The 18,650-nt window shown below is 43.1% G+C and overlaps 1 protein-coding gene across 1 annotated transcript in view; it reads right to left on the reverse strand.

Annotated features, from left to right (window-relative positions):
* Positions 1–18,650, reverse strand: part of Cdc14a (cell division cycle 14A) — a 154,892-nt gene that overhangs the window by 112,757 nt on the left and 23,485 nt on the right. Inside the window, exon 4 of the mRNA XM_021158702.2 lies at positions 10,002–10,094. Coding sequence (XP_021014361.1) covers positions 10,002–10,094 — 93 coding nt within the window. The remainder of the gene's footprint in view (positions 1–10,001; positions 10,095–18,650) is intronic.

Genomic DNA, 18,650 nt, shown 5'->3' on the forward strand with positions numbered 1-18,650 from the left:
GGGGGGGGGGGTAAGGGGGAAAACAGACAAATTCCATCCTAAGATTACGAGCCTCACCCACCTCCCTCTCCCATTCCCTTATCACTTTGCCTCCTGCTCAGACCTACCCTAAGTCATCCATAAACATCACATACAAAGCAAATATGAAAAGAGCTATGCTTGCATCTGGCAGGAACACAGAGGTGAGTAGATGTTCTCCCAGTTAGCCAGAATCAACACTCGTAGCTGTCCCCTGGAGGACAGCCCACACACCTGGACTTGAAACACTACAGTACCTCTCTCTCCCGGGAAGAGCCCATCTGTCCTCTCGGCATGCTACCTCCAATCCCTTAGTGGATGTGGCTCTAAGAGGAGCCTCTCAGTTGTCTCTGACTAAACAAAGCTTCAGCCTAGGGACTGAACCTGGGTTCTGCTCTTTCTCTTCAAGAAATGGAATCGATCTTGGATAAGCTATTAGATCTATCCCCACTGAGTTCCTAGCAGCCCAGAGATGAGGTTCTTCCAGTGGTTTCCTGTGGAGATACTCCAGTGGCCCTGCAAAGCTGGATCTAGTTTTCTAACCTAACGTGTTTATTTTAAAACTAAGAGAAAACAGCAAATACATCCCATGCTCTCTGTATTAAATTTGACCCCAGTACAATCATTGAATAACATCCCTTTGCATAAATGAAACTTGGAAGTATGACTTCCTGTGTCATATGTCCTAGGAAATGTGTCCTGTTGAAGAGGAAGCCTGTGGGCCTGCACTAGCACATGTCTGACTATGAGCGGGCTCCATCGGGAAAACTACACCAAATGGAACAGCAAATGCCAGGTATGCCCAAGGACGTGTGTTCAGGACACGGTCTCACAGTAGGCATGGCAAATACATCAAAAGCCACAGTCTTACCATAGGAAATGGCATAAGGATTTGAAGGGGCTTTTTAATTTTTATTTCCATAATGAATGCATGTAATTAAAATATGTAAGTATATGTGTATAACTACATACACACACACACACATACACACATTTACCCCACACACATACACATGGGAAGAGTCTCACTATGCAGCCCAGACTGGCCTTGAACCATGGCAATCCTCCTGTCTTAGACTCTGAAATGCTGGGATCACAGCTGTAAATCACCACTCCTGACTCTCTTTTTTTTCTTTATACAATGTTGTTGTTGTTGTCATTGTCGTCGTCGTTGTTGTTAAATGTATGTATAATGGTGGGGGGTCACACAGAGTTCAGAGGCCAACTTTCTTCTCCCCCTCCACCTTTAAGTGGGTTCTCTATCAAAACCAGGATGCCAGGTTTGCTCAGCAAGCACATTTACCCACTGGGCCATCTCAGTAGCAGGGACTGAACCTGACCCTTGAACATGCTACACAAATAAGCGTGCTATCACTGAGTTCAGTCCGTGACATGTGCATGTGTTTGCAAGCTTATTGGAGCACAGAGGAAGCTTGTTTTCAGCTTCCCTAGCAGAAGTAGAGGAAAAATAAAATAAAGAAAATATTTATGCAGTAAATTGAGAAAGATGCTGTCAGCAAACAAAAAGAGGTACTCTTCCTAGAACCCAGCTAGAGAGAACCCAAGGAGAACAGACTATGGGAAGACGGCACTGTGCTTGCTAACTGTGTGGAAGTAACAAACAGAACACCACCAGTCTTGGAGAGACTGAAGAAAAAAAAACCTACAATTTTCAGGAAGCCTGGGCTATTTCAAAGTCACCAAAAAACACAGGCTTAGAAGAACAAAAACATGGCCCATTTACAGGCAACATCACAAAAGAGTTGCCTATCAACCCACTAAAGGAAGGAACTGCAAACAGGAAACCAGTCAGCCCAGCCGTGCCCCGCCCCTCCCTTCCTCCCTGCGCAATGCTATCATTAGATTTGCAGGGAAGGATGAGGCGCTGCTCTTCTCTGACAGCCGCTGAGTTACTGCTTTAATAAACGTTTGATAGAAACATCCTTGTTATTTTGAACCAACATTTTTCCTGACAATTTTTTGCCTGCGTTTTAAATAACACGTTGAAGCCCTCAGATTTAATGACAAGTCGAAGGCGGTTCAGAAATCATAATTCACAGATGTTAATAAAGTTAATAAAGGCAGGAAGTAACATGGTCTGTGAGAAGAGCAAAACAAATTCGTGGTTAGCCAACCAGGCATCAAGTAACACACAGACACTTACTTTAGCTACTTTTAACTAACATTGTTCTAACTGGCCATGGGACGCCAACCTCGCCCACTACATGCATCTCCAACACAAGCCCTAAACCTAAGACTCAGGGAACATCATGAAAGAAGGGACAGAAAGACTGCAAGAGCCAGGGACCAGAACATCTGCTATGAGATATGAGGCAGATGTGGAGTTCTAGGGCAGCTCGGACTAAAGAGAGAACTCTAGACCATGTTGAGCTACAGAACACCCAATCTCAAAAGCAAAAATAATGAAGTGATAGTCTTTAGCAATTAAATTTCCAAAACTGTACGGTTCACACCCAGTAAATAAGCCGGAAGAAACAGAAAGACAGGCTCTTGTGTCGGAGCTTGAGCTTGGGACCTGAGTTCAACACCTGGAGAGAAGAGAACAAAGTCCCACCTGTTGTCCTCCGACCTCAATACTCAGGCTGCTGTGGCACACACATCTACACACATACACACTCACACACACTCACACGCACACACATACACACTCACATACACACACACATACACACTCACATACACACACGCACATGCACACACACAAATAAATAAATATAAAAATTTAATGCATGTATAAATTTTTAAATTCTACATAATGCCAACTGTACAAACTGGTTTAAGTACAACAGGCCATGAACTGGTTTAAGGCTCCACAGGCTTTTAACACTATACTTAGAAAAAAAAGTAAGAAAGAACAACAACAAAAAAACCTATTAATCCCACCTCTAGCACTCTAAAGATTAAAAATCCATTAAAAAAAAAAAAAGAACATTTGAAATCACGCCTGGGCATTTAGGCTAAGAACAAGCACAACAACATATATTAATTCAGAAAAATTATTTATATGCTATAAAAAATATTAAATGGCAAACAAACTGTATCATACCCTGTTGGTGGGGTCTGCTGATCAGCAAACCATTAAAACAGGCTCAGTGATAGGGGTTCAGATGAGCACAAAACAACCACACAAAAGGAAACACATCAAACCTTTTCTTTTTGATTAGAAGAAGAAGAAAAGGGGGAGATCCTCCCCCACTTCTTGTTATATTATCCCTTTCTTAAACTCCCTTAGCTCCAATGCTTTCCCTATGTGACACTTCCTTACCAACCCTCCCATGCGTGGCCTCAGGTCCTCACAGTAACAGCAGAAAGTAGGAGACTTCACCATCAACTCTTCCGGCTGTGCGCCTGTCGCATGGTAATCGCTCCAACGCATTTACTAGATGAATTCTCATTTCTCCAGGCTTCAATGCCTATGGCACGCTTTTCACAGTTATTTATTGCTTGTGTGCTCTCCATATTTGAAGCTGGATTTGTTTGCTTGTTTGTTTGTTTATATTCTTTAGGACTCACCATGGTTCACAGGAGCTAAATAAATATTTACTAAAGTAATCAAGACCTGACTACGCATCTCACAAGAGAGATGTCCATGCGGTTTAAATAGATTCCTCCTTTAAACACGAAAATCACATCGTAGGAGAAAAAAAATATGGAAAGAGCTCAAACTCATATCTGAAGAACTCTATTAAGCGGTGATTAGATTAACAACCACCTGATTGCTACTGAGCCACGGAAGGACTTATGCACACAAAGGGATAACCAAGAAGATAAGGACACTAAAGGAGGAAGGTGGCTATCAGAGCCCTCAGAGCTGTGGTCTGAGGCCCCAGCACAAAACAGGTAAGAGGAGGGAGCAACCGACCCAGAAAACTGGGGAAGGCCACACAGCACCCCACCCCACCCCGAATTGGCAGGGATTTCTAAGTGCTTAGAACATGATCACAATGTCGCCTTTATATGCAAGGCCTCCTTCACCTTCCGGCCTCTACTACGTAAAGTATCATTACCCCTGCTCCTAAAGATGAAAGAACAGGAGATTAAATAAGCAAAGGCCTACTTGTGGCACACACCCACTGAGTGGGTTCAAAGCTACAGTCCTGGCTGTGCTACAGTGGTTGCTTTCCATCCAGTTAGAGAATGACACCTCTCCAATTAGAAGGTGACTTACTAGCACAATAAAACCATATTAATAGCTCTATGTGTAGTGTACAAAATAAAAGGTAGACATGCATGGTTAGAAAGTCTATAAACCTTAGCCTGGTCATTTCCCAGTGCAGACATAATGTCTGGCTCAGGCTACACCCAGTTAATCTATACTGTAGATCTCCATCAAGGCAAAGGTTTAAAGGTAACCTAAGGAGGTTATAATGTGGTTGCCACCTCTGTTTAAGCACCCTCTGCATCTCTGAAAACTAATTGTTTCTTCTTGCTTACTATATAACTCAGACTGGCTGGCTTTGAACTCACTATGTAGCCCAGGCTGGACTCAAGTTCACAATTGCCCTGTTTCAGCCTCCCAAATCCCGGGTGCATAGGTATGCACTAACATAGCAACCCAAAACTTCTTTATTCCTGAACTCTGAACTTAATTTGTAAAGTAACTAAAAGAAATATCACATTACTATAACTTCTCCTATATGTTTGTAATACACACACACACACACATCTCCACCTCCCATTTCTTCAGCCATCATGGCCTGAACCAATTGTCAAAGCCCTGTGAACTAAATACAGTAACACAGAATAAGAACTTTGTCTTGAATTTCAGGGCAAGAGCTTCATTAATATAATTTGTTAAAATTTACACTTATCTTTATTTCATGTGTGTGAGTGCATGTAGGTCTGTGCATCATATTCATGCAGTGCCCACAGAGGCTAAAAGAGAGGGCCTGATCTCCCCCCTCCCGCCACCCCACCCCCCCAACTGGAATTACAGACTGTTGTGAGCTGCCATGTCAGGCATGAGACTCAAACCCAGATCCTCTGGAGGAGCAGTCAGTGGTCTTAACCACTGAGCCACCTCTCCAGCCCCTCATTAGTACATTTTGACAGCTACTTTCTTCAAGTCACATGAAGATGTCTGGGTGCTCCGGTGATCTAGGCATCCTGATTCTACAGCTACCCCAAGTGCTACACTGGAAAGAAGATATCTAATTCAAATGTGAGCCCGGCAATTCCAGGAGTGCAATGTCATAGCCTAGAGAGCAAAGAGACCATGCCAATATGTGTCACTAGGATCTCCAAGTGGCCACATCTATCCAGCTGTCTGGCCTTAAGCTTAGCTGCAGAGCAATACTTCCTGTGGGTCTCCTAATGAACAAGAGGCTTCCCTGTACTTTATCTCCTTTTGGATCCTTGTGACTGGTTTAGAAGAAAGGGCTTTAAATGGACTCTCCATGCTTACAGATAAGGAACAAACACGAAACCGTCTAGGGCGTACTGGAGGTCACCTACAAGAGGAACTAAAAAGTCCTGTCTTTGGAAGGTAATCAATACCATGGAATTGGCTACTTAAAAATGGTTCTAAGAGCTGGGATATACCTGTGCTGGTGGAATGCTTCGTAGCACACAGGGCACTCTGGGTTTGATGCCCCCAGGCCTGCATAAACTGGGTAGGGCATGATGGTGCATGATCCCAGGACTGAGACAGAGGAAGGAGGATCAGAAGTTCAGAGTCACCTTGACTACACAGCTTGCACTGACCACCCCAACATATAGGAAACCCTGTTTTGTTTGGGGTTTTGTTGTTGTTTTTATGTCTCTAATTTAACAGTCTTGTATATTTTACCACAACAAAAACAATTAGAAAAATAAAAGTCTGTTTTCAAAGGAAGACGTTCTTGTTTCTTACGCCAGCTATCGCCTTTGATTGTGAATCCTTTGGCTCAACGTGTGCTCAGATATTCCGGGAAGGAAGAAGAAAGACATCACTTATACTTTCTATCCAACTTGCCCCATTACAGTGCTTTATTCGTTCCATGTATTTACAGACCTCACATACTCACAGCCAGTATGACCCTAAACTAGATGTTTGGTACTCAGATACTCCAACTCGGAAACAGCTGATGCTCCTCGCACCTGCCCCTTCCACACTGGGCATTCTAGGGTCGTCCATGTGCCCACCTCCCACCCACGACCTACCCATGATTCAGCGCAGCAGGAAGCTTCTAGGACTGCCACAGCCTTCTGGCCAGCTTCCAACTCAACTAGCTTGACCTAACCCCTCATTAAATATTTTATCACCCTCTAGACAGGGCACTGAGCAAAACAGATAAGGTCCCCCACCCTTTGGTCTGGGAAAGATAAAATACACCAGCGCACAACTTCAAAGACCAAGTGCCGGCTAGAAAATAAAACAGAAAAGTGCCAGGAGGTGAACAAGGGAGCAGGGCAGAGTTTGGGGAAAAGGCTCTCCAAGACAGTAACTTTGGGGGACAGAGGGGGACGGACAGGCATTCGAAGGTCTGAAGTAAGAATGCTCTAGATAAAAAGAGAGCAGAACAATCAAGGTTTCTGGTGAGAAAAGGCACACTATTTTCAGTTAGAAGGCCAGTACAATGGGAGGACGTGAGCACAGAGATCACGAGGCCACACGGGATCCGATTGGAAGAACCAGATGCCAGAAAGAGTCAGCCTGCAGATTCAAACCAGGGTCATGATACGATCTCACTTTAATTTTTTTGGAAAGACCACCCTGATAATTGCACCGCAAGTATTCAAAGGGAAACAAGAATACACAAAGGAGGGCAGGAACAAAATGCATGAAGCTACAGAAGTGATCAAGGAAAGGGTAACGGCTTGAAACGGAAAGACACATCCTGGCTCAATATGTGTTCCGGGACTTAGAGCCAATCACACTCTGATCACGTGTAGTGTGGGAGGGGGTACTAGAGAAGTGAAATCACTACTAACTTCTGATTTGGTTCATCAAGAGTAAGCATTAGGCTTTCTGAAGGGAATGGCTGCTGGGGAAATAAATCAGTTTGGGTTAGAGGGGAGAAAGGCATATGTTGTCGCTATAAATTTGTGATAATTTACATATATGATGTGGTGCTATCCAACAGACAGTTCCATGTCTGACATTCATAATACTTTTGTGCAGTAGGCAGGGAAGCTCCAGTATTATCTAAACCTTATCAGTGAGAAAGCTAAAGATCAGAAGACTTGTCTCAAGGCATGAGCCAATAGCCGTTGAACGTGGCTGATGGCACATTTAAAAAGAGACTCAAGAAACTGGGCAGGCAGTGGTAGCCTTTGATCCCAGGACCAGGAGGCAGAGGCAGGTGGATCAGTGTGATTATGAGGCCAGCCTGGTCTCCAATGTGAGTTCCAGGACAGCCAGAACTACACAGACAAACCCTATCTTGAAAGAGAGAGAGAGAGAGAGAGAGAGAGAGAGAGAGATTGAATTGTCTTCACTCTTAGGGACATATGTCTGAAAAAATACACATACTTATTTTGTGTCATAGATTCTATGGCTGCTCCTGAGTTAGAGGCCCTTTCATACCCAGAGAAGATTCATTTATAAGAGACTTTGCCACCTAGCAACACTGAACACATATGAACATTAACTGATATGTATAAGTCCTATTACTAGCCTATAAGAATTGTGTCAACAATTAAGTACATACAATAAGAAGCATTCACTCTTGAAGAAATGACCACAAGCCTAAATGTCCTTTTTTTATATAACAGTTCTGAGCTTTTACAAAATCAGGGAGGTCAGCTGGGAAATGACCCATACAAGAATGATGGCTTTCCACTTGGGACTGTGACTGGGTGTAAGACAAGCTCATGCTGTGCTCAGCACTTCTTCTACTGCACCAGAGGCTGCGCTTTCCCCTGGAGTTGCTTTAAAGTGACAGAAGCTCCCGAACTTGTTTTATCTCAGGGTGTTTTCTCAAGAGCACAATGCATGTGTGATGCCCAGAATTCAAAATTCCAGAGTTAGCTGGTGAAATTAAAGCTCACTCGAAACAACACTGGAATGACAGGTGGGAAAGGAGGGAAGAAAGAATGGAGGAAGGAAGGAGGGAGGGGAAGGGAGAGAGGGAGGGAGAGAAGGAAGAAAGGAGAGAGGGATAGAAGGAAAGAGGAGGGAAAGAAGGAAGAGAGGGAAAGATGGAAGGAGGGAGGGAGGGAGGGAGGGAAAGGGAGAAAGAAATAAAGGGAAAGGGAGAGAAGGAAAGAGTGAAGGAAAGGATGAGGGAGGGACAGTAAGAGAGAAGGATGGTGAGGGAGAGGGGTGACCTGACAGAGGTGCTTTATGACAAAGGACCTATAAATAACATGCTCAAAACATCACAAAGCCCCATAGGAAAGACATGCTTGGTGCATGGCTTGAGTCAAGAGATGAGTACAGGCGCTCCATACTTAATCACGCTGTCAATCAATCAAGTATCAATTATGAGTGTGTCAGGTGCAAAATAGCATACCTGTTTAATTCAGCTACTAGCACTTCCCCAACCCTCCCAGCAACAGCTGGCTTTTCCTGTATGCTCTCCAGATTAGAAACAACAGCCTGCCTACACAGTAAATCACCCTAGTGTCCTAAGACCCGAAAGGAAATGTTGGGGTCACAGTAGCCAATTCACCTGTTTTACAACATGGAAAATAAGCAAGGCTGAGAGAAGAGTGACCTTACCCTATTACAGCACAGAGCCCCTTCAGAATGAAAAAGCCAGCTGTGTTTTATTGACTCTCAGCTCCTTACACTGTACTGGGTAACAAGAAAGAAAGGGGGCCGCAGATGACAGAAGAAGTGAAACAAACCAGAAAGTTGAAGTTCCAGGAGCAAGGCCCAGGTTTCCGGTGACCATCAGCTTGTCCTCTTCCCTGCCTGCATCCCCATGTCCTGCCAGTAGTCACCTACCTGCCCCACCCCTGGAAATTTGCACTTGGCATAGCAGAGTATGGGGCCTCCCATTTAAGGTCTGCAAAGAAGGCCTGAAAAGGTCCCACAGCAGCAAGCTTCAGGCTTCGGAGACACCCTGGCCCTTCCTGGGAAGGTGGGGAAATGTCAGCACCTTCCCTTCCTGTAAATCAGCATATTGTTCAGGAGGAATCACACAGAGCCCCCCCACCCCCCAAGAGTCAGGCCAGGTTACAGGGACATTTGAGCCGTGATGGTTTCTGTCTTCTTTTGGCCCAGTCCCAGCATATCCAGAAACTTCTAGAAACTGTGGCCTGCTCACATAGAATTCATATTGATGCGTTTGTGCTTTCAGAGAACAAAACTTCTACTCAAGCTTACTTTTGTAAAGATCACACTTACTTACTAGGGAGGTTATAGTATATGCATGGTTCATATTCCATTTTCTATTGCAAACACTTGTATAGATGAATTCATAGGTTGATTTAAAAAATTAACAATAATAATCCTCTCCTTTGCTGTCCAGAGCTTCCTCTGTCTCCCACCTCCACAAAAGCAGCTTAGCGGGCTTTAAATTTTCTATATTATATTTCACTCATACACACATTTTCCCCCCTTGGGTATGTCCTGGCTAGGTATAGGTGTTCTGCACACTAAATGCCAATAACAGGAGAATCCAAGCTACACAAAATCATTCCAAGAGTCTCTCACTAACTATCCAAAAATAAATCTACATCTAGACGAGACAGCTCATGCATGAAATCTTAACACTAAGGAGACTAAGACAAGAAAACCACCTCAAATTTAAGACCAGCCTTGGCTACTCAGAAAGTCCCAGGCCAATAATACAGAGGACTCTGACTCAGAGCAATACAAAGCAAGATTACGGTGACGTTGGTGACGATGGTGATGATGATGATGATGGAGAGTAAGCACTCAGAGATGATGTTAGTCCACTCTACGTCCCTAATTAGCTCCCAACCTGCTAGTAATGTACCCCTCCTGTCCTACTGGACAGAGATGCCTGGGATCTAACAGCGTTAGCACTTCATCGACTTGACCTCAGATTAACCGCAAATAAAGTACTTACGGCATAAGCACCTATCAAGAACGCTGCGTTTGCTCTTTTCCGCTGGTCGAAAGAGGTGTAGTGCACGATCTTCTTTCTTGATAAACTGTAGGACTGGAAGGGAAGAACAAAGCAGATTGTGACCACTACAGAAAGGCAGGAGTTACCATCTCTCAACTTCAGCAAGTATAGCAGTTCCTACAATGTAACACCTTTCATTGCAAGCTTCCGTGGTATTTGGGACATTCCTGTTTGGAGCTGGGGTGGGGGGGGGGTTCTACTGCTCACTTTCTTGGGTTCAGGGAGGGGGTTGGGCTACTAGCTCCCTTCTCTTCAATCCACCTGAATGTGAGAATTGACAATATAACCAACATGGACGTCTCTGAGAATGGAGGTAACTGAATCATTGATTCTCCAGTCACAGGAGCCACTTTGAATAATTTATTCCTGATCTTATGTATATGTGTATGTGTATATATATGTATATGTATTGTATATGTGTATGTATATGCATATGCATATGTATATGTATGTATATGTATTGTATATGTATATGCGTACGCGTATGCATGTTCGTTATCTTATGTATATGACTTAAGCCACTCCTCTTCATTCTCAGCATGACACGCTGACTCCAGGAGATGTTGATGTACGTTTCCTTCTTCACAGTCATATGTCAGCCATCCTATTGGCTTCTCCAAAACTTTCATTTTTACAGACCAATAGTAAAATTTTCTTTCTAGTCGATATTAGTAACCCCCTTTTAATTAGCTTAAAGAAAGTTATTCGTGGGAAAAGAGGAACATTGAAAGGTTATCAAGGAACATCATAATTCAACAGCCATGTATTAAATTCATGAGCGCAATCATTAAGCACTTGCTATATACGCCAGGCAATATGCAACATGCTCACGTAATCCAAAGTAAAACCAAATGGTTTGTTGAACACATGCTAAACATGAAAAGTAATAATTAGATCTATTAAGTCAAATCAAATTATTAGTCACAATTCAAATCTAGAGAAAATGGGTGTGCCTCAATTAAACATAATTTCTTTGGGTTGCAAGACTATTATGGTATAGTGACTAATGGCTATTTAAATGTAGGCACGTAAGACTTCCAGGGACTGTTTCTATGGTCTGGTAAATATAGGCCTTTTAATATTGTCTGTAAATTCACACCAAAAATAAAAATAGATTATTATACTCAGCACACTGAACACAGCCAACACCAAAAAAAAAAAAAAAAAAAAATCTACTAACATGTTATTTTCAACAAGGAAAAGAAAAAAAAATCTAAGCACCAAGGTGCATCATTTTAGCTTATACATGAAAGCAGGAAGCTATGTGCATCCCAGCTAGAGACCAAGAGACATGTGACACCCTTTCAGACATGAATAACTACAAGTCACATGTTTTGAAAACAGGGATGTCCTTATTAGCTGAACTTTTGAAAGTTATTATCTGACTCAGAGACAATCTGCTCTTATTGATGGCTTTTTTTCATAGGAAGTAGAGAGGAAAAAAAAAATAGTTGTGTCTGATTCAATTCCATCAAGTGTATTTTACTGAAATGATTTAAAGACTTCACGGCTATCATCAATGGTGTTCACACACGGCTCCTTGCTTTCTCAATTTTGATTTATTGAATCTCTGGACGATTTTTTTTATTTAATTTTACTATTTGTGGATTAATTTGTTTGCCATTTATTGCTCTTCACCAATAAGTTGGGGATGTTCACTTGTTTGTTTGAGACAAGGTCGTTTCCTGGATGGCCTGGAACTTGATACACAGAACAGGCTAGCCTTGAACTCACACAGATCCCTCTGCCTCTGCCTCAGAGGGCTCACACATGGAGGTCAGAGGACAATGTTGCAGAGGCTGTCCTCACCTTCCCCCATATTAAGGCTGGGTCTCCTGCATTGTTTCTGTAGATACACTGTGCACTCCAGGCTAGCTGACCCACAATCTTCCATATAATTCTCCTGTCTCCATTTCCCATCTCATATAGGAATGCTGAGATGACAGACTCGAGCCACCACATCCAGCTCTTTACACAGGTTCCAGGAGTGAAACTCGGGTCATCGGTGCTTGAGAAACTGCACTTCTCTGTGGGAGCCACCTCCTAAGCCCCTACAAGTGTTAACTATTTCAAAATATTTCTCCCAGAAAGCTGCCAAGGAAAGCAAACTTGTGTTTGTTGCAAGCTTTCAGCTGATTTGTAGGGGGAACATTTGGCACATTTCTCCTGTGCAGATGTTTTTGGACTTAATTTTCAGAGTTGGGTCTCTGAAGCTCTACAGCTGAGAAATGGTTTCCGTGTGATGAAGCTTGGCCACTTGTCCCCAAAGTCAGACTACGGGGAATGGAGTTCTTGCCCAAGGGATCAAAACCAACTCAAAGTAGATAACAGCAGAGAAGAATCTTATAAACTGCAACCTTACTAATACCCCCCTCACCTCAACCAGGATCCCTCCCTAAAGCCAACTTGCCCCATAGTGGATCCTATCTATGCAGTGAAAAGCGTTAGGGATGATAAAACATTTTCTAGGCTATTTAGCTAATGTTTTCTGTGGTTGGACTGATAAAACAAATCCTTAATGTTTTCTTTCAAATATGAAAAAAACACCACCATATATATGCACACATCTGTCCTGCTATGCGATCCAAGCACCCTAAAATGAACAGCACCATCCAGTGGGAACTCATCTATACATCTCTAAGGCTCTTTCATGAATACGATGGTTCATGTTGACAGGATCAAGAACCCTCTAGGCGACAAACCTCCAGATATGCCAGAAAGCTTTCAGCCCTGAGTGTGAGCAGCAGCAGTCCACACTCTGGGGGCCCACGGTGAATTCCAAAGAAAGAAAGCTGAGCAGCAACATCCACCTCTCTGCATTCTGAACAGCCCTCCACACCCTTACCACCAGGACCTCCCCACAATAGTGACTGTGCCCTCAGACTGAAAGCCAAAATAACCCTCCCTCCCTCCCTCCCTCCCTCCCTCCCTCCCTTCCTTCCTTCCTTCCTTCCTTCCTTCCTTCCTTCCTTCCTCTTTTCTCCTTCCTTCTTCCTTCCTTCTTTCTGTCCTTCCATCCTTCTTCATTCGTTCCTTCTTCCTTCCTTCCTTTTTTCTTACTTCCTTCTTTCTCCCTTCTTCATTCCTTCTTTCTATCCGTCCATCCTTCTTCCTTCCTTCCTTCCTTCCTCCTCCCTCTCTTCCTCCTTCCTTCTTTCCTGTCCTTCCTTCCATCCTTCTTCCCATCCTTCCTTCCATCCTTCCTTCTGTCCATCTGTCCTTCAGTTGCTTGTCACAGCAATAGGAAAAGTCAATAATAAGATAGCAAAACTTTATCATTTGGGGAGAGCCCAGATCTCGGGATAGCTGAATTCTGCTTTATAAGTGAGCCCACTGACATCTTCTGAGTCCCTGCCTTAAGCCCAAGGGAGAGCCTCATGCCTCTGACAGGACACGGGCCTCCTCTTCACTCTGGCCCATCTTCTCTGTGGTCTCTCAGGTAGTCCTGACTCTTCAGGGAGAACATTTGCAAAGTCATGGTCATATATCTGGCTTTCAGTAAGCTAACCCCATTCTTACAGATCATTTCTTTATATGAGATGCTCAGAGATCACAAAAACAAACAAACAAACAAACAAACAAAAAAACCCACAGTATAAAAGTGAAGCAAATGGAAACATGGGTCAAATCAAACCAGTCTTAAATACAAAAAGGAAGATGTCTCTGAAAGAATACTAAGCCCTCTCTAACTCTGCTGCGTATGACCATGACAGAAAACACTCGCTAGCCATCTATATATACCTTAGATTCCCATCTTCCAAACCTCCTGAACCCTCTCAAGCTAAGTAGACAAACAGCCCTAACAGAAGCAGCAGCAAATATCTGTTAGCCAATTACTATATCTCATTTCCCAAAACAACAAGAGCAGCCAGCACCAGAGGGGTCCGGTTTAACAATGCAGAGTGCTTTCCAAAGCCGAGGTCCCAAGCAAGGCTGAAATATAATAAGCACACTGCGTTCTACTAGAACATAAGCCAGGAACCAGGAAAGGCCTGCTGCAAAGTCTTACACAGCCAAGTGTGGGAGGCAGAAGGAATCCAGATCTCTCTCACTGACACTGATAATTAGAGTAAACCTTAATCACAAGGCCATTAACAAGTCTTGTGGCTCAGAATTTATTAAATAAGTCCTGGGCTGAAAAGGTCAGCAGTATGAAAATTTTTCAGAAATAAAAAAACTAAAATAAATTTAAACCTAAACTGCATTGTATTTGATTATTATATTATAGTGTTCCATTGCATGCTTGCAGAAGACTGGTGCCGAGGGTCCTGGAGAGCTTGAAGGAACTGGCCACTGGGCCTGCCCAGAGTTTCTGACTCAGTGGAGTAGAGTCTGAGAAATCTACTAGACTATATCTATTGGTAAATTCTGGAAAAATGTTACACACAAATATGATGCTGCCCCTCCCCACCCCCGTGAAATGCTATGATCCTGAAAGACCATGCATTTAATGAACCTGCCTCCTGAAAAACACTGAAGTCCCTTGTCAGAGTTCCAAGTCATGCTATCCGCTTTTGAAAGCACCTTACAGAAAAACATTTCTGCAGTCCTCTGAGAAACACTTGTCTCGATAAACAAACGCATCCACTACAAGGAGAGGACGCCTCAGAAACAAGGCCTTCACTGGTCTCTTAACGAAACCACTTTCAGGAGAGCTATTACAGAGGCTCAAAATTCAGACACTCCCAGGGTCCTAAAACTTGGAGTGGGTCAGGTGACAAAGGACAAAAGCAGGCGCTCTCAAAGCACCCGTAACTCAGCCCTGCTGTTTCCGTGCAGGACCTGGGCATAGCACCATTAAAAGCCTTCCACATCTGAAAGAAGGATCCAAAATTTGCTGACCACAAATTTAAATGTGTCTTTTAAAAAAAAATAGATTCACTACGTATCCCAGAAACATTCTGTAAACCAAGTTCAAGACTATCCTTGAACACAGAGAGACTCCCCACTGACTCTGCCTCCCGAGTTCTGGGATTAAAGATGCACGCCAGTGCACTTTGCTCAATTTTAATGTCTTTGTTTGTTTGTTTGTTTGGTTGGTTGGTTGGTTGGTTGGTTGGTTGGTTTTGTTTGTGTGTGGATGAGTTGGATTTGGTGGGGGAGGGGGAGGGAGGGGTTGGGGGTTTTATGGGGGGTATGGGGGATTGTTTGTTTTAAGAGAATTTATCCACTACAGGGCATGTCTGTAAGCTGAATGGCAAACACTTTGCTGTGCCTGGTTACCAGACTGAAAAACATTTCTATTATCAGAATGAATTGAGCAGCTGCTCCCAGAGACACTTTATGAGGGGAACCCGGTCTCTAGCCGATGTGTGATCTCAGTTTACGAATATCTGATGCAAACTAGTGGCTTCTGGTAAACAAGGGAACAACTACACAGGGAGGGAAACAGGACACACGCTATACAATGACGGTTTCCTGAGACAGCAGAAGAGCATCCATCCATTTACGTAGTCAAACCTGCAGAGACTTCCAGACCTGCTTCGCTTCCCAGAGAATCAGAGTTTTATGAGATAAATCACAATAAGTACATAGCATATCACCATATATATTTAATGGCACTTGTCAAGCAGGGAACGTGACACTGTGACAGACTGAATCAAAAATCAAGGGGATAGTGCCACATGCACATTTTCTCTCCTTGAATGAAAAGCTATGGGAAAGGCTGCATTCAGGCATGGTAATAAAAGACAAACAAGCCATGGAAACTCAGGGATAGGAGAAAAGGAAGGCATGCTAACATAGGAACAGCACAGAGTGGCCTTAGAGGACAGTAACATATACAGATCATGCACTTGATCCGTTTACATCAGGAAACCACAGACCCTGTAACCATCCAACAGCAAACTCTGATGCAAGGAAACGGCAAAGCTAGAAGACCCAGAGTTCCTAGGTCACGTGATGCCTTGTGTCCTCTTCGGCAGCCTCACCATGATGAAGTTGCTCACAGTGCTAGAAGTAAAATATTGGAGTCGTTTGGCTAGTATGCCTAATTAAGCTCTGCAGGTCAATCTGACTGGAGTAAGAAAGATCCAACACAGCCAGATTAATATACTCCTTAATAAGAAACACAGCCCATGCACAGCAAGCAAGCGTTGCCAGGGACCATGTCCGATTAAGGAGAACACAGCGCAGGGACCATGGTGGCCAAGGCATCATTCATTCTCTGACAGGTGACTCCATTAGCCTAGTAACAGCCATGACAATGAGCACCTCGCCAGCCATCAGGGGTCACTGCCAAAGCAAGAAAGGGAACATGTCTTCCAGGGAGCAGCCAGGACTGGGTTTGTTTACCTCCAGCTTTCTCAGGAAAGGGACATTCTTGAACATTTTCTTTGGCTGCACAAAATAAAATGTGGTTCATGTTTTGTTTGGAGCTAAGATAAAAACAGGTTGATTTTTTATTAGTATTATTATTTCAAAAGAAAACAACTGCTTCTTTATGGTTTGTTTGTTTGATTGTTTCAAACCCAGTAGATTGCATTAATAAATGGCACATTTGGTCAAAACGAAAAAAAAAAATCACTCATAAAATTACTTCTCAGTAGGCAAAGGCAGGCGGATAAGGAGCACAAGACCATCTTTACTTCTGCAGTAAACTCCAGGCCAGCTAGCCTGGGTTACCAGAGACCCTGTCTCCAAAGGGTGTGGGTGTGTGTGTGTGTGTGTGTGTGTGCCCATGCGTGCATGTGATAATTCTGATCAAACGGTTAAAGACACTTGAGAGAATTCACTTACAAGCCTGAGCATCTCTGAATGCATACAAAACATCCACGGCTAGCCTTACAAATTCGAAATGCGCTTGACACCGTGAGTTACAGTCCCACTCCCTCTACACCGGCTGTCTCACTGAACGTAGCTCCCTTTTCTGCTCCTCAGTTCCATCAACCCGAGACAGAAGAGGACTGTGTGAGGAGATCGTGGCGTGGTTTTGTACTTATAGAAAGAGGGTGTCTGTCGCTACATCAAAAGAGTTCTTGTGTACTGTGACCTGAGAGTGTGGCGGCTGCCTGGGTTCCAGGGTAGAATTACTGCTCCCAGCCACTCAGCCACAAGGGCATTCCCAGAACCCACTCCTGCCAGGCCTCTCCCGGCTTTAATGCAATCCTTTCTTCCAGGACGTCCGCTCTTCTAGCCTCTTTTTGCTCTTTTATGCTGGAAAGGTAATGGGGGTGCTTTGTAAATGGCTCTGAATATTCTTTGAATCCTTTCAAAATGGTCCAAGATTACAGTAATTGTCCTGTTGATTCATAGCAGTGGCTGCTTTTTTTTTTTAGTTGCTGCCCTAGAAAAAAACAGCTCCTTTTTCTTCCTAATTATTTTTAGCCCAAGCTGAAAGTTTGTTTCTCTGAGGAAAAGAAAAATCAATATGTAACAATGTACCAACTCTATTAAGAAAAGCTTATTCAATTGTATTACTTTTATTAAATCTTCAGATTTTTCAATAAGCTTTCAGGGTTTTTTTTTTTTTTAACTGATTAAATTAGGAGAAAGTATTGGTTTGGGTTTTTGGTTTTTGGGGGTTTGTTTGTTTGTTTGTTTGTTTGTTTGAATGAACTGCCAATTTTGTCTCCTGCTACAGCCTTGAAACATTTATGTTATAGCTCAGTGTTCTTAGTGCTGTCTGAGCCAAGGATACTTTTGAGGGTTAATAAGGAGCTGTGGGTCTTCTCAAAAGAAAAATAAAAGTACACACCAAAGTGTCTGTGTAGTTTAAGGATTTATAGATCCCTTGATGAACACTCCTGCCCTTGTCTGTCAGCCACGGATGTCGCTTTCCACTAAGCAGTACACATGCTTTGTCCAGTCTTTGTGCCTCTGAGGCCACATCTTTCCTCTCTGGTTGCTGCTTCTTCACAGGAAGACTTGATCAGAGCCAGCAAACTCTGACCTATGATGTATATGTAACTCCTTAGTAACAATTATCAAGTGCTTTAAAACAAGCAGATGTTTTTGTTGCTAGTGGGCATGATGCTTTTTTGTTTGGGGCACTTGAAGCAAATATTTAATAAATATTTTTTTTCATTCTGGCCATCATAATTAAAACTAAAGTCACTGGGAATCAAATGTGCATGGACGCAGCAAAAGAAAAAAAATTAGTAAATTTGCAGTCAATCATCTCAAAGCATGAAAAAAAAATCTATGACATCTAAGAAATGAGAAACTTAGAGATTCACAGCAAAAATTGTCTATGAACCTCAGGCATAAAACTAGGGAGGGGAAAAAAATCATAAAATCTTAACTTGAAGGAATAAAAATTCTCAAACTAGAAAACATGTGCCTAAAGCAGTGATTAAAAATTTTTTTTAAATTTTTTTAATTAATAAAATTGTGACTGTTTAAACATCACACAAGAAGAATGCCAACAAGAAGTTATTAACTAAAATAATGCTAAGAGGGAGGAGAGCAAGCTGGCTCAGCAGATAAAAGTACTTGCCACTAAGCCTGGCTGGCAAACCGAGTTCGATCCCAGGCAAGCACATAATGGAAGAGAACGGACTCCTGTGAGATTGTCCTCTGACCTCCGCACACACATCACAGCAAGCATCTCACACACACACACACACACACACACACACACACACACAC

The sequence above is a fragment of the Mus caroli genome, chromosome 3 (genome assembly GCF_900094665.2).
Source record: "Mus caroli chromosome 3, CAROLI_EIJ_v1.1, whole genome shotgun sequence".
In the NCBI taxonomy this organism is placed as follows: domain Eukaryota; kingdom Metazoa; phylum Chordata; class Mammalia; order Rodentia; family Muridae; genus Mus; species Mus caroli.